Source organism: Anas platyrhynchos, chromosome 7 (assembly GCF_047663525.1).
Source record: "Anas platyrhynchos isolate ZD024472 breed Pekin duck chromosome 7, IASCAAS_PekinDuck_T2T, whole genome shotgun sequence".
Lineage (NCBI taxonomy): Eukaryota > Metazoa > Chordata > Aves > Anseriformes > Anatidae > Anas > Anas platyrhynchos.
In genome coordinates, this window is record NC_092593.1 from 17,194,630 (window position 1) to 17,208,501 (window position 13,872).

General features: G+C 40.0%; 2 protein-coding genes across 3 annotated transcripts in view; one reads left to right on the plus strand and one right to left on the minus strand.

Moving 5' to 3' along the window:
- Window positions 1-6,719, plus strand: part of LOC101801872 (unconventional myosin-X) — an 84,824-nt gene extending 78,105 nt beyond the window's left edge. For both annotated transcript variants that reach the window (XM_038182119.2, XM_038182121.2), the window contains 4 exons: window positions 310-433; window positions 1,968-2,417; window positions 3,146-3,337; window positions 4,397-6,719. In XM_038182119.2, coding sequence (XP_038038047.1) covers window positions 310-433; window positions 1,968-2,417; window positions 3,146-3,337; window positions 4,397-4,510 — 880 coding nt within the window. In that variant the 3' untranslated portion in view covers window positions 4,511-6,719. The remainder of the gene's footprint in view (window positions 1-309; window positions 434-1,967; window positions 2,418-3,145; window positions 3,338-4,396) is intronic.
- A 4,324-nt stretch (window positions 6,720-11,043) lies between these two features.
- The window catches only part of LY75 (lymphocyte antigen 75), a 46,854-nt gene continuing 44,025 nt past the window's right edge, over window positions 11,044-13,872 (minus strand). The window contains exon 35 of the mRNA XM_027461496.3: window positions 11,044-13,821. Within this exon, the coding sequence (XP_027317297.1) occupies window positions 13,637-13,821 (185 nt within the window). The 3' untranslated portion in view covers window positions 11,044-13,636. The remainder of the gene's footprint in view (window positions 13,822-13,872) is intronic.

The following is a 13,872-nucleotide window of genomic DNA, read 5'->3' on the forward strand; positions in this document are numbered from 1 at the left end:
GGAAGCGCTTTGTGTCCTCCCCATAACTCTTGCATTTATATAGAACTATTGATCCATTTTTTTTTATCAGTTGTATCTGATAAGAACTTTGGGTTCTGCTGAAAGCAGGTGACTCAGAGAAGAAAATTGAATCCACCGGAAAAGTCTGCTGCACAAAGATTGCCCTGGTAAATGGGGTAGTTCTGTATGCTTTTTGTTTTAGAAATCCAGAGGAACTTTTATTTCATGAGCACTGTGGACATCCCAGTACCATGGTTCTTCTGGTTACTATTTTTTTTCCCCTCTCTCATTCTCTTTCCTATCGTACAGACTTGCTGGCTCTGAGGAAGAAGAGGAAGAAGGACAATGGCAGCTATATTTTAAACTTTACTGCTTCTTGGATATCGAGAATGTTCCCAAAGATGGAGTGGAGTTTGCTTTCATGTTTGAGCAGGTAAGCTGGCAGTGGGAGAATGATTTAGTTTCCAGGGTAGCAGAAGTACACCAGAGTATACAGAAAAATGGCTTAGCTTTACATTAGAAGTGTGAATGCTGGTCTGAACAGAAGAATTTATTGTCTCAGACTTTTGCCTGGAATCTAACAAGCAGATATGCAGAGAAATTCTCAAAGGAATAGGAGTGTTAGAACAAAAGCAAGAAAAATTAACAGGCTTTAAAAACTGAAGCACCAATTATAATAAAATGCTTTTAGAATTAATCTTTAATTTTGAAAGATATGGAAATGTAGATAATAATTTAAGATGATTCTGTAAAATAGTTGCTTACAGAGTACAAGTGTAAAGAAAATTGAAAAATATAGCTGTTCGCTAGATCCAACTTACAAAAACAGTCAAACCTTGGGGTGTTATGGGAATTTACAAAGAAAATTATCTTTCAGGCAATTTCTTCTGATTAACGGGCACCAGAATATAGTACTATTGCAAAAAGACAAGAGAATGGTGTTGACAATAGTTTGCTGACTAATTTTTTATTTAAGTCACTATAGTTTGTAGCAACATGATGCTTGTTAGGCCAGAGATCACACTGGTATGAAATAACCCCACAATTAGGGATGCAAAAGTAAACTGAGTAGAGTAGCCAGCTGTGTGATTCAGCCCATCTTTGTTACTTCTAATGAACACTTTGATCTTGCCTCAGAATGATATCTGTTGAAATTTAATTAATATGTGTTAAAGGGGTCAGTGTTATGAAGATTGAAACTGGCATGTTGATCAAGTTGTTGGCATGTACATCACACAGACAATTGTTCCCCAAGAGGACTTTCTTGAAATGAAGGTTAAGTATTGTTAACTAAATGTCTAGGAAACAGTCAGGAACAGGACACAGTGCTCTGTGGAAACCAAGTTGTACCAAACTCCCAATTGACAAGGCTTTCAGTCTAGACAGCTTTCACTAGCAAAGGTTATTAGAAAAAAGTAACAGGAGGAGAGCAGGAGTTATTGAGGTGTGTGATGGATGAAGTTAAAAATAAATAAATAAATAAATAAATATAATAATACATTTTGGAGGAGGTGAAAGGTGCTGGTGTGCAATGAGGCCGAGGTTGAATGTCTCGAGTTTATTATATCCAACTTTATCTGTATTTGAATGTTATCTCCACACAGGAGCTGCAGCAGGTAGAGTACTAAACAGATTGTCTCAATTTCTGGCTCTCCTATCTGTTACAGACCTAAAGAGTCTGTTAAAGACCTAAAGGTCCTTCTGAGATCTCCTTTCTGTCCAAGCTTGCAGAAAGACGCATTCACCCCCAAGTCTGCTCATTCACCAGTTACAGACTTTGAATTCTTTATTATAATGTGTGCTTTGACCTCCTGAATTAGGTCTTTTCTGCAGGGATTGGCTTCCTATTAGGGCAAATACTGTAAGAATATCTACATGGACCCAGATGTCAATAGTGTGTTTCTGCCTTATAATGATTTGTTGTGTTTATTTTTGTTTGTTTTTTTTTTTTGTTTGTTTGTTTGTAGGCTCACGAAAGCCTCATAGATGGTCATTTTCCTGCACCAGAGGACACCCTGCAGCGCCTAGCAGCACTACGGCTGCAGTACCTTCATGGGGATTATTCTAAAATAAGTTGGACCCTTGATGGGATCTACCCAGTTAACAGACTAAAATCCAAAATACTGCACTCAACAAAGAGCAGTGGCACCACCAGTCACACTCTGGAAAGGAGGCGAACCAGCTTTCTTGAAGGGACATTGAAACGTAGCTTCAAGACAGGCTCTGTAAAGAAGCAGAAGGTAGAAGAGGAGCAAATGATGGAGATGTGGGTGAAGGAAGAGCTGTCAGCTGCTCGTGCAAGCATAGCACAGAAATGGACCAAGTTGCAAGGTCTCTCTCAGCATCAGGCCATGGTGAAATACATGTCCATCGTAAAGGAGTGGCCAGGTTATGGGTCAACCCTCTTTGACGTTGAGGTGAGAGATGTATAAGCTCATTTAACGACTGCCAAGGAGAGGCATCAGTCTGTAGAACAGATACAGCTAGGTATATTATATTGCTCAGCAGCAGAAGGGAATTTCAGGAATTGCTGCATTTTGTCATAACAAGCTGAGAGTAAGCCTGTAGTAATACATATACAGAAAGGTGTGATGCAGGAAGCAGTAGATTTGGGGAAACTTTTCTGGGCTTAAGAAGGTGGTAGCTAGTAGAAGTGGAAGTAAAATGAAGCCATATTGTCCTTCACAGCAAAAAGCACAACTCTGTTCTGTAGCAATGTGACCACTCAAACTGGGTCAGTTAGACCGCTGGGATTAGCCTGCTACTGCAGGAATCCACAGCTTCATTTTTTTTCATTTCTGTTGCTGCCCAGATGGATTACCATGGGACGTTGCTTGCCCTTACTCTATCATCTGTAAAATAATGAGGAGAATCTTAACATGCTAAATCTCTTAAAAATCTGATGAGAACTGTTAAGTACTATAATTATTTATTACTCAAATGATATCTACGCACAGCCATGTCATTTCTAAATCTTTGCAGAGGAGTGCCCACAAGATTCCTTCTGTAGACATACTGTTTTTTATATTGGGCCGGAGAAATTAAATATCCTACAGGAGCCAGAAAAGGAGGGCTTTTCCTTGAATCAAAGATGATTTGATACTCCACTGCATTTAAGCAAAATTTCGTGTTTCTGTTTCTGCAGTGCAAGGAAGGTGGATTTCCAAATGATCTTTGGCTTGGAGTCAGCACAGAGAATGTGTCTGTCTACAAGCGCGGGGACCCTAAACCACTAGAAACTTTCCAGTATGAGCACATTGTTTTCTTTGGAGCTCCACAACCTAACACCTTCAAAATTACAGTGGATGAGAGAGAAATGTTCTTTGAAACGTCCCAGGTATGTGAAAGCACAAGACATGTTATATTTGCAGTTTTACTAGCACTCCAGTAAAGCCCTAATTTCTAAGGACAAGACAAGGTTATAGGCAAGAACTTCTACTGAAGGGACAGGACAGGCAAAGAAAAAGATGAAGGGACCTTAAACCTAGAGAGTCAAGGTGTCTATCTTGAATACAGAGATATACATAAAAAAGAATGATGTTGGTTAAAAAGTGAAGGAGGTTAAGTGTCTCCCATGACACTCAGAATTTCAAATTTTGGGTGCTCATGAGTGTGCATCCTGTCAGTTAATTCATTCCCTTCCAGTTTATAAATGTAGAGTTCAAAACATCAGAAAATAAAGATGTTTAGTAGCATTAAAGGTGCTTTTCTTTGAGCTACAAGACAGAACACAAACTTGTCAAGTACTAAAAGGTGCTGCTGTAAGATCACAGCTCTCTCCCACCAGAATCACAGTCCCAACTGGTGTATTAACTCTATCCTGAACGTACCTCAGAGGAAACTTAGGCCTTTTTATGCACAGTGTGCACAATTAAGAACATGCTAGAGTAATCTAGAGAAGCACATAAATGCTTCAAAAGTGCTTGCAAATATGACAATGAATTCTGCTGTTTATGAGTAAAAAAAATACTTTCCTCAGTCAGTCTGCCACTGTATTTCACTTGATGTCTTCCCATTCTTGTGTTGGGAAAGACTGGGACCAGTCATTCTCAATTTGTCTTTCCCAGGCAGCCCAGGATTTTGTAGAGTTCTGCCATATCCTTCTGTCAGTTTTTTTCCATATTGAAACATCACATTCTTTTTAATGTTTATTTGTAAAGATGCCATTGCATACCTGTTACTGACCTTGTTTTCATTTCCTGTATCTTTTGTGCATATAGAGGTAATGACTCAACTCTTTCATGCTTATCCTTACTGTCATATTCACATTAACATTACATGCAAAATTTACAGTGCCATGAGTTTGGACAAGGGGAAACTTTTTCTGCAAAATGTCTGGTATACATCAGTGGTAGGTTTTTGATGTGCTTATCCTGTTACTGTGTTCTTTTTCTAGGTGGGTGAGATAATAAAGATCATGAAAGCATACATCAACATGATAGTGAAGAAACGCTGCAGCGTCAAGTCAGCCACCAGTGTGGACAGTCACGCTAGCGTCTGGACTAGGTGATATGAACAAACTGCCATGAGAGAGAGGCAGTTGTTTAATGATTGGTATTTGCAACTTGCCAGCACAAGTGTAGCAAAGATGTTTTTAAGAACTCCACTTGACTGACTACTGTATTTAAGAGCTGAAGTGGCATCTGCAGTACCATAGGATTTGCACTTCTGCCTAAAGACATTGAACAGTAACAACTGTTGTTGTTGAATATTAACAGCCCAAAACTTGTTTTCCCTTGCTTGTCTGATGAACAATGTACCTTAAAGAAGCAAAGTTGGAAGCATCCTCCTTCTGCCTGTCCCCTCTGCTGCTTTCACAATTACCTGTCATACTGGCAGAAAAAAATCACAAGAATCTGCACTACAGGAGGCAGAGTTAAGCTTCCTTATGAATTTCCAACATGCAAACATCTGGGATCAGGGGATCACAGCACAGTCTGCTAAGAGAATATTTGTTTTTTTATTTATTTTGTAGGTAGCTCCGAAATAAGTCACTCTGGAGTTTTCTCTTCAGGATATACTAATGATCTCATCTGGTCTTAAAAGAAAGTATCTTTTTTGTAATTGAAGCCAAACAGTCCAATAAAGAGGTCAAACCCTACATGAGAGACCATTAAACAAACAAACAAAACACTTGAGGAGAGTTGTTACCTTCTAACAGAAGTTCACAGGTACATGACTGTAAAAAATGGCACTTTAAGTAAAAATTCTAAATACTCAAACATAGAAGAAAGTCCTGGGGAATAGTACCACTGAAATATATCATCAGGTACCATTTTGGTAATTCTAAGTAGCACCTGTTACCTAAGAATTAATGATTGCCTTTTCACAGCCCAGAAGGCAAGATTGATTTAGTTGCATTACGGGAAAAGCTGTTCCTAACAAATTCCAGGTTTCAGATGGAGGTCAGAGGTTTTTATGGCCAGCAGCCTACCTGCATTAAGTTCCTTATTTCGCTAGATGGGATTTTAGGATGACAGAAACCCCTGAACGTTAGCTTTAAATGAACAGTTTCATACTGAGTGAAGAGACGCCTAGATAAATTCTTATAGGCAATAATTCAATTCCTTTGTACTACTGTAAGCAGATGCCAAGTCCTTCATTCTCTGCTGAGTTTGAATTGGAACTACTCCCATCACCAAATCTCCATATCCTCTTCCAGTCTCTCTTAGGTCCCTAGACATCAGCATATCTATATAGATATATAGATATATATTTAGAAAAATGCTTCTTGGAGGTTTTTATAGCCATTTGCAAGTTGAAGAAGCAATTTTTTTTTTCCTTCTCAGTGAAAGATGACAGTCATCTTCAATCTCCTGATTTCATTATTTAAAACAATATTTGGTATTGTTAGTCGCATCACAAATTGGTTGCATTGGCAATCAAGAAACCTTGTGGCTAGGCCGTCATTTTCTACAACCCCTGTCATGTCAAGTCCTGAAATGCAAAGGCCCATTCAGTTTCCTAATGAAACTATAGAGCTGTGTGTGTGATGTGGACCTTGTTGCAGGTTTGTTTAAAATCAGATGTTTGTATTTCTGAAGAAGTGTCAGCTTAAGGCCTGTTAGCTATAAAATAGAAATTTTATAGACAAGAAAAGAAGGAGTCAGTATGCAACAGGTTCAGTTTAAATTAATCTTCAAGTTGTGCCATTTCACTAATACTGTCATGTAACACTACAGTTTTGAGGCTGACAATGCAAGAAAAAACACAGTGCATAATCTGTGCTTTTCTCACTTACAATACACTGCAGCATGTGCAAACACCCAGTCCACCTGCCACACATCCAGCCTAAGAGGATAGCCACTACTGTATATTGTACTTTCAACTGGAGTTTTGCCTTAAATAGCTTTACTGAAGGATCGTACAAACATCCACTTTTTATCACAAAGAATAGAAAGATGGCCAGGTCACAAGTGAGAGAGAACAGGAATGCAGAGGCAACCTGAAAAGTAACACTTTGTATTGGTCCGTACACTGACTAGATCTCTTTATGTATCAGAATAGCCTTGATTATCCCTGTCCTAACTCTGCACTATTTCTGTTCTGGCTCTTGGGTTGCTGCAGGCAGCTTGAACCCACTTGGGAATGTAACTCCCGTTAGTATTTGTTGTAATTTTGCTCATTTCTATTACAGAATTCCTTCTGCTGTCTTTTTTAATTTGTAACTGGCTTTACAAGATGAAAGTTTAATAAATTATTGGATTGCACAGGCTGTATTCACTCTCAGACATTGTGTGCTCATGTTAAGGTGTTTACTCAGTGATCTAATACTCAGAACTTGTAAGTAAAAAGGAGGTATTAATGTTACGAGCGGATAACAGCCCTTCTCTCGGGAGGGAAATTTGCCTCTGAATGCAATTTGCCACTACAAGGTGTGAGGTTTGTTTCCAGGTTCTGCTGTTCAGTCAGGGGCTGGTTTTCACCCAAGGGCACATCACTGAAGCAGTAAATCTGCATAGGAACAGCTGAGCCGTCAGCGATACAGACTGCTCTAGCAAACAGCTCCTTCAATTCGTCCACAGGTATGGCAACAATGCAGTGATGCATAGTCCCCATCAACGTGCCCTTATACATCCGTTGGCCAGGTGCTCTGAGAGCCCTCTGGGACCCTGGAAATCACTCTATGCAAGGGGAGGTTTAGGTTGGAAATTAGGTGACATTTCTCCTCAGAAAGAGTAGTCAGACATTGGAATGGGTTGCCCAGGAAGGTGGTGGAATCACCATCCCTGGGGATGTTCAAGGAAAGGCTGGACCTGGTGATTAGCGACATGGTTTGGTGGAGGACATTGGTAGTAGAGTGATGGTTGGACCAGATGATCTTGGAGGTCTTTTCCAACCTTCATGATTCTAGGATTCTGTGAATTTCACTACCAATGGTTCACGGATTTTCAGTTTCTTCATGTTTAACACCTTGTGTAGTCTTTACAGCTCCTTACTTTAGATGGAAACTGCCTCTGTTTACTTCAGCAGTTGCTTTTCTTTCCTCAGCTGTCGCCCATCCCCACCTGTGATCCCCCAACCTCTTGGTCTCTCCTTCCTTTCTGCTTAGTAAGCCCCAAGCACAGGCAGCTCCCCTTTGTTTGGGCGGGTGTTGGGGACAGTGCCAGAACCGAACACGCACCTCTTATCCCACAACCCTCCCTAAAACACCCCATACCCGCTAAAACCCCTTTTAGGCAGCCCCATGCCCGCCATGTCGCCCCTCAGCCGGGCAGCCACTACGCACCCACTGCGCCTGCGCGGCGCCTGCCGCCATTTTGGGCGCTGCCTCAGCGGCCCGCCCAGGGGCCGTCCCTCGGCCGAGGCGGCCCCCGGGGGAGTCCCGCAGCCCCCGGGCGTTCCTCGGGCTCCTCGTCCCGGCTCCCCGCGTTGGGGTTGCGGGGCTGCTGGGCCGCTCGTCCTGCGCCTCTCAGGCTGGTGCTGCGGGTGGTGCTTCCCGGTCTTGTTCCCCGGCAGCTGGTTTGCAGGCTCCCGTGCCCGGTGGTGAGTTTATCTGGCGGTGCGCTCGCCAGTGGTGCCCTGGTGGTGTTTGTCGGGTAACTCGGAGGTTTTCTGTCTGCCAGTGCTGGTGTTTACACGTTAACCCTACGCCACAGCCTAAGTAGAACTATACTTTCTCTTTAAGTACTTGTATTCAGGGTGTCTGCAGGTGGCAAGTCACAGCTCTGGAGGCTGCAGGCACAGCCAGGTGTTCAGCGTGAGGCAGAGGCTCTAGGGGGCTGTGCGAGGTGAGGGACAGGGCGACAGGCACAGCACAGAAGAGGTGTGAAGCACAACAGCAGCCGCAGGAGATAAGACACAGCAGAAAGTTCAGGAGCTCAGCCCCTTTCCTCAAAGTAGCTCCTGATCCAAGTCGTGGGTAAATGTGCCCACGTATTACCCGTATACAGATAATTTACACTCTCCCTTGCAACCAAGTGCCCCAATGCCCATACCATACTTAGGAAAATAAAGGCCAATGAAGCAGCAGGCAGTGCAGGTGCTAACAGGGATGTCATTCAGCCGTGCACAGTCATGCAGGCGTATTTGTGAGTTCATCTGAATCAATGGCTTTGTAAGGTTAATCTGAGTAGGCTTACAATGCTTGCTGCATTTTACAGAGTATGAGAAGTGTTGCAGTTTTGCTTAAATGGTCATTTCATATCATCTGTTAAAGGGGAACAATGGCACAGGGCATATAGAAAGAGAAGCTAGGAGAAAGCAGGAGTAGAAAGAGCTCTCTTAGAATTAATGCAAGTGTCCTGAGATACAGCGTGTGGGAAAAGATCTTTGTTCTCACAAAAAATGTGCTCGTAAAGGGGCCAATATGATGAAGAAAGCATATTTTAGTATAATTTATTTTCTATCACTGAAATGATACTTTCTTAAAAGTTACCATAGAGAAAATTATTGTATTTATGCTGAAAAGGAGCAAAGCTACCAACCAGCCATCGTTCTGATTGTATTTCTTTCTGCACTGCAAATAGAAATCCAGGACTTGCAGTCTGTGTTGCATTACCGTGTAATCACAACAAATGCATGTACCTCATCTGGTATTTCCCTAACCCTGCCCCCCGCAAGTTCTGTCAAAAAGCTTAGTTACTGGCAGATATTATAATAGTAGGCATAGGCATTTTCAATGTGAAAATACGATAAAGGGATTAAAAACAAGATAGTGGCGTTAATGCTATGCAGCATTTGCAAGTTAATTTCATATCAATAGTGAAATTGTTTTGTAGTGCTTTGTCAATTGCCAGTTGTAAAACTCTTCAGATCTAAATGGGAGAAGTCCGTTACAGTGACAACTGAATTTGTCTTTTGTGTACCTGATTGCCTGCTTTTCCTAAGCTTAGTTCTTTAATTTTGCTCATAGTTCTCTATCAAAGTCCGTTACATAAGTTGGCCAATAAGAACTTGCATTTTCTTGACAACAGAATGAATTGTGGCTTTTCGGTACTTAATGGGGACTTATAAAAAAGATGGAGAGCAACTCTTTGCTCAGTCAGATATTGACAGGACAAGGGGGAACTAAGAGGGGAGATTAAGATTAGAGATCAGGAGGAATTTCTTCACTCAGATGGTGGTGAGGCACTGGAGCAGGTTGCCCAGAGGCTGTGGATGCCTCATCCCTGGAAGTGTTCAAGACTGGGTTGGATGAGGCCCTGAGCAACCTGATTGAGTGGGTGGCGTCCCTGCCCACGACAGGGGGTTGGAATTGGATGATCCTTAAGGTCCCTTCCAACCCAAACCAGTCTGATTCTATGAATCAGACAAACTTTTATGAATATGGGGGTTACACTGTGCTCCATACACAGAGCAACAACACATGCATAAAGCGTCCAAACTGTAATTCTGACTTTCAGCAATACATATTGTAAATGTGGTCTTTATTTGCAACCATCAAATATATGTGTGTGTATATATATGTGGGTATATATATGTATATATGTATAATCACTGACAGGCCATGCAATTTATTTCCGCCATTCAAAAATGTTTGGATGTGTAACATATGTCCAGAGCAATGAGCAGATGGTACATTTGGTTTATAAAATAAAAAGGAAAAAAAATGATAGAAAGTGCAATAAATGCATCAGAGCCAGTGTTTGTGCATAAGCATTTGTGGTTGATACCTGCATGAGTTAAGTTACTGATACAGAAACTGTGTTAAAGTGAAAATGATGGTTGGTCCAGTGTTAGGTGCAGTTTAACCTTTCTGTGACAGAGGATTTGGTGAGAGATGCTTCAGAGACTGTGCAAGAATCAGGAAAAGTAACCAAAGGTGCTGCTCCATTTGCTATGGGTCTTTCCATAGGAGTAAGGTCTTCAGTTGTAACAGGACTGTGATGCTCACGTCAGGTCATAAGTGTGCAAAAACCTTTGTGCATTTAGCTGAAGCTGTATCGTTTTTGTGTTGAACTACTGCAGTCCAGCAGTTTGTGCTTTAAGATGAAGGAGTTTTAAGACGTCTTCCCACTTCCACCGCTGTGTGACCTGGGGAATGTACTTTGTTTTTGTGTTTCTGTTTCCCTGCTCGTCCTTTGTCTTCAGTTCTTACATTAATTCTTTTGAGGCAATTGACCATGTTCATAGTCGTGCATAACAGGGTGTTTCTCCCAGCAAGGCAGTGCCTGTAGCTAGTAACATTGCCCTCTGGCCAGGTGTTAGGGATTTTAGGGGACTGGAATTCTGAGTTTCAGGTGATACTTAAAATGAACACAGCTCATGCTTAAATTGCAACTGTCACAAGGCTGGAGGTATTTTAACTTTGCCTCCATTTTATGGGGAATTATGTTAGCTCTAATGCAGTTTATAAGGGCTCCTAAGCTGTTGTAAGAAAGCTAAGCTGTCTCATCTAGTGGCTCTACTGAGCTGTACCTTGATTTAAAAACAAAGGCACAGAGGAATGTTGCCTTTCTGGGCAAACCTTATCCGTGTAAAAACTATCTGTTTTAATTGTGATCACAGCTCCTGTGCTATGTGCTTTTTTTATGCAGTGATTAATAAGCTGTACCTTAGCTCTGATAACTGCTTCCATGGAAATAAAACCAGTGTAAGCAGTTTAGTGTTTTATTTAACTTTATTCTTTCAGTAACAATACTGCTAAATAATTTTCCTATATATTTCAAATAAAGTGGGTTATTCAGCTGCACTAAGGCAGTTGTGCTTGTTCAAATAAGAATCACCAGTGATTAGACAACTTGGGTATGATAAAACAAACATGAAAAGAGGGGCCTTGCAAAATTATTTACATCATCCGTAAGAATAAAATATACAAATATTTGGTTTTATTATAAAAAGGATATAGTCATTTGTTGGGTAATTAGGATTTTATCACTAATTTCAATTTCAGACTCGCACCTAAAAATTTTCAAAGTATAAACACCTATAAAACTAGTAAATCTGAAAACATGAATTTGTAAATATTTTTCCCCAATTATTATTGTTGTTAGAAAAGGACAATAAAACACCACTTTTAAAGTTTGTTAACTTAGAAATTTTTTGGCAAAACATTTATGCTTATAAGCTAAAACAAGATGACAGGCACCAGGGTTTGTTATGTTTCATACTTCTGGAACCAAGGAGGCTTAAGAAGGGAGGTGGGGATTATTTTCATTACATAGTAACTAGCATCAAGAAAGAAGAAAGAAAACGTCCACAATTGTGCCTAAGTACCAAAACAATGAAAGTGCTTATTTCTTCATCAGCAAACTAAAACAATGTTTCCTTTACTATGCCCCTTCACTCTATTTTAACAGGCTCTAAAGTGATATCTACAGAAAGTTCTCTATTTCTCAGTACAGATGATAAACACCTGCTTATCAAAATAGTGCAAAAAGGAACAAAGAAAAGTGCTGTCAACGTAAGTAAACCGCAGGGAAAAAAACACAGCTGAATATTATGACCTTGCAATGTTGCTTTAGAGAAATCAGTAGTACGCTTTTTCAGCATGTCAGACCAAATGTATTCCTATTTCCCATATCACACCATCATTAGATGGGGAATGGATTTGGTCTTTTGCATATACTCCTTCATAAAAGTAACCGTGTCTGTTCTGACTTTCGTACTGCACGTTTAAGAAGTCTAATGACTTCTGAAACAGTCAAATCACTAGAATAACATTTACAATGCTGTCTTCCCTTTTTCCCTTTATAACTTTCTTCGGAGTGCATAGAAAAGGCCACAGTGACACATTCCATACAAAAATCAAGTTTAAGTTTTATGTAAAATACTCAAGTATTTTTAGCATTTACATACGCAACTTAATTTACCATACATTCTTTCTCACTCCTTCCTTATATCTTTATCTTATTTCTTGGACAGACAACAGATATTTCACCTTATATAGTAAAGCATTTAACCCTAGTATAAACAAGAGCATTACTGGAGGTACAATGTCAGGAGCATCTCATTACAGAACATGGAACACCATCACTGCAAACTCCTGTCCTCAGGTGTCACAGTGCAACAGATCATAAAATGGAGGTCTTTTCCCTGTTTTATCCACAAGAAAATCACTCGGGTCTAATTCCAGAGTAGTTTGAAGACAAGCTAGAGTGTGATAGATCTTCCTCTAAATACTACTCTAGGTGCAGTTTTCTTAATGTTTGTCTTAATCAATGCTTAGCTCTAGATACTGATTTTCACTGTAAACATTTCTGCTATTTGTGCTTTTAAAACTTTGTGAAAGGACTTGTAAAAAGAAACTGAATAATTTACTTGACAGTTATATCACAGGATAAAACACAACATTGATGCCTTTGCTTTTATAAGGCTAAGGTTTTTAATTATGTCTTGAGTTTTGCTTGTGCTTGCAGTTAGCCCTTAGTGGGTAGTTTTACTACTCCTGCTACCTTTGGGGGATAAGATTAGTTATTTGCCAGCTTGCCAGTCTCAGACTTAAAATATTCTACATTTATTTAATTTACTCGTAGATAGCATGGCTTTAGTACAGGGTATTCCCTATAATTCTTTGCTCAAAATGTGCATTTTGCATTCTAAGATTCTTATCTCACCATTATAACATGGTTTTTTTCATGACTTCGAGGGGAAAAAGTAGCAGTATGATCTTCCTCCACTACAACAAGAAAATCTAAAGTCTAGTTGGATAGGAAGGAATGCTTAGTTGCCTTATAACTCCTTTCTCCCCTACTGTATCAAAATTTGTAATAGCTTTCTAGAAAAGTTGCTACACAAAAATGGCTTGTCTCCTATTTATAGTCTTTGTGCTAGCTGCTACAGGGTAAATCCAGTGCTAGCTATCAAAACGTTACATCATTTGGCCTGAAGTTATTGAGTGAAAATTGTACAAAAGTGACAGAATTCATGTAGCAATTTTACATGCATTCAATATGGTGATGTTGCATAAGTACTATTGGCACAAATTATTTCATTAAAAAACGTTTTCCAGTAAAGAGAAGGAAAATAATACTCTAAATTAAAATATATTACAGAACTCCAGAAACCTTGTACCTTAAACTGAGGCCAAATGTAAATGGGCTTGAAGAAAAATTGCACACTTGTATAAAAGAATTTAGCCCCCATGAATAGCCTTATTACTTTTTCAAAAAGAAGTAACAAAACATCAAGTAGTTCATTCCTTGTGGCTTCACACAGTGAAGTTCATGCTAAATTGCCTAGAAGGAACAGGTTCTCAATAGCTATCTTTTGTGAACACATCATCAGTTTCATCATCATTCATCCCTCTTTGGTAACGTACTGAAGAGAAGGCACTCCAGTGAAGACGCTTCTTTTTGTAGAGAAACCACACTAATCCGACAGCGAAGACTAAGATAATTAACAGGGCAAATGCTACAGCCACCCCAGTATGATTAGAACCTGTAACAGAACAAAAAAATTGTTGTTACTTAAAGAGTTTTGGTAAGAATA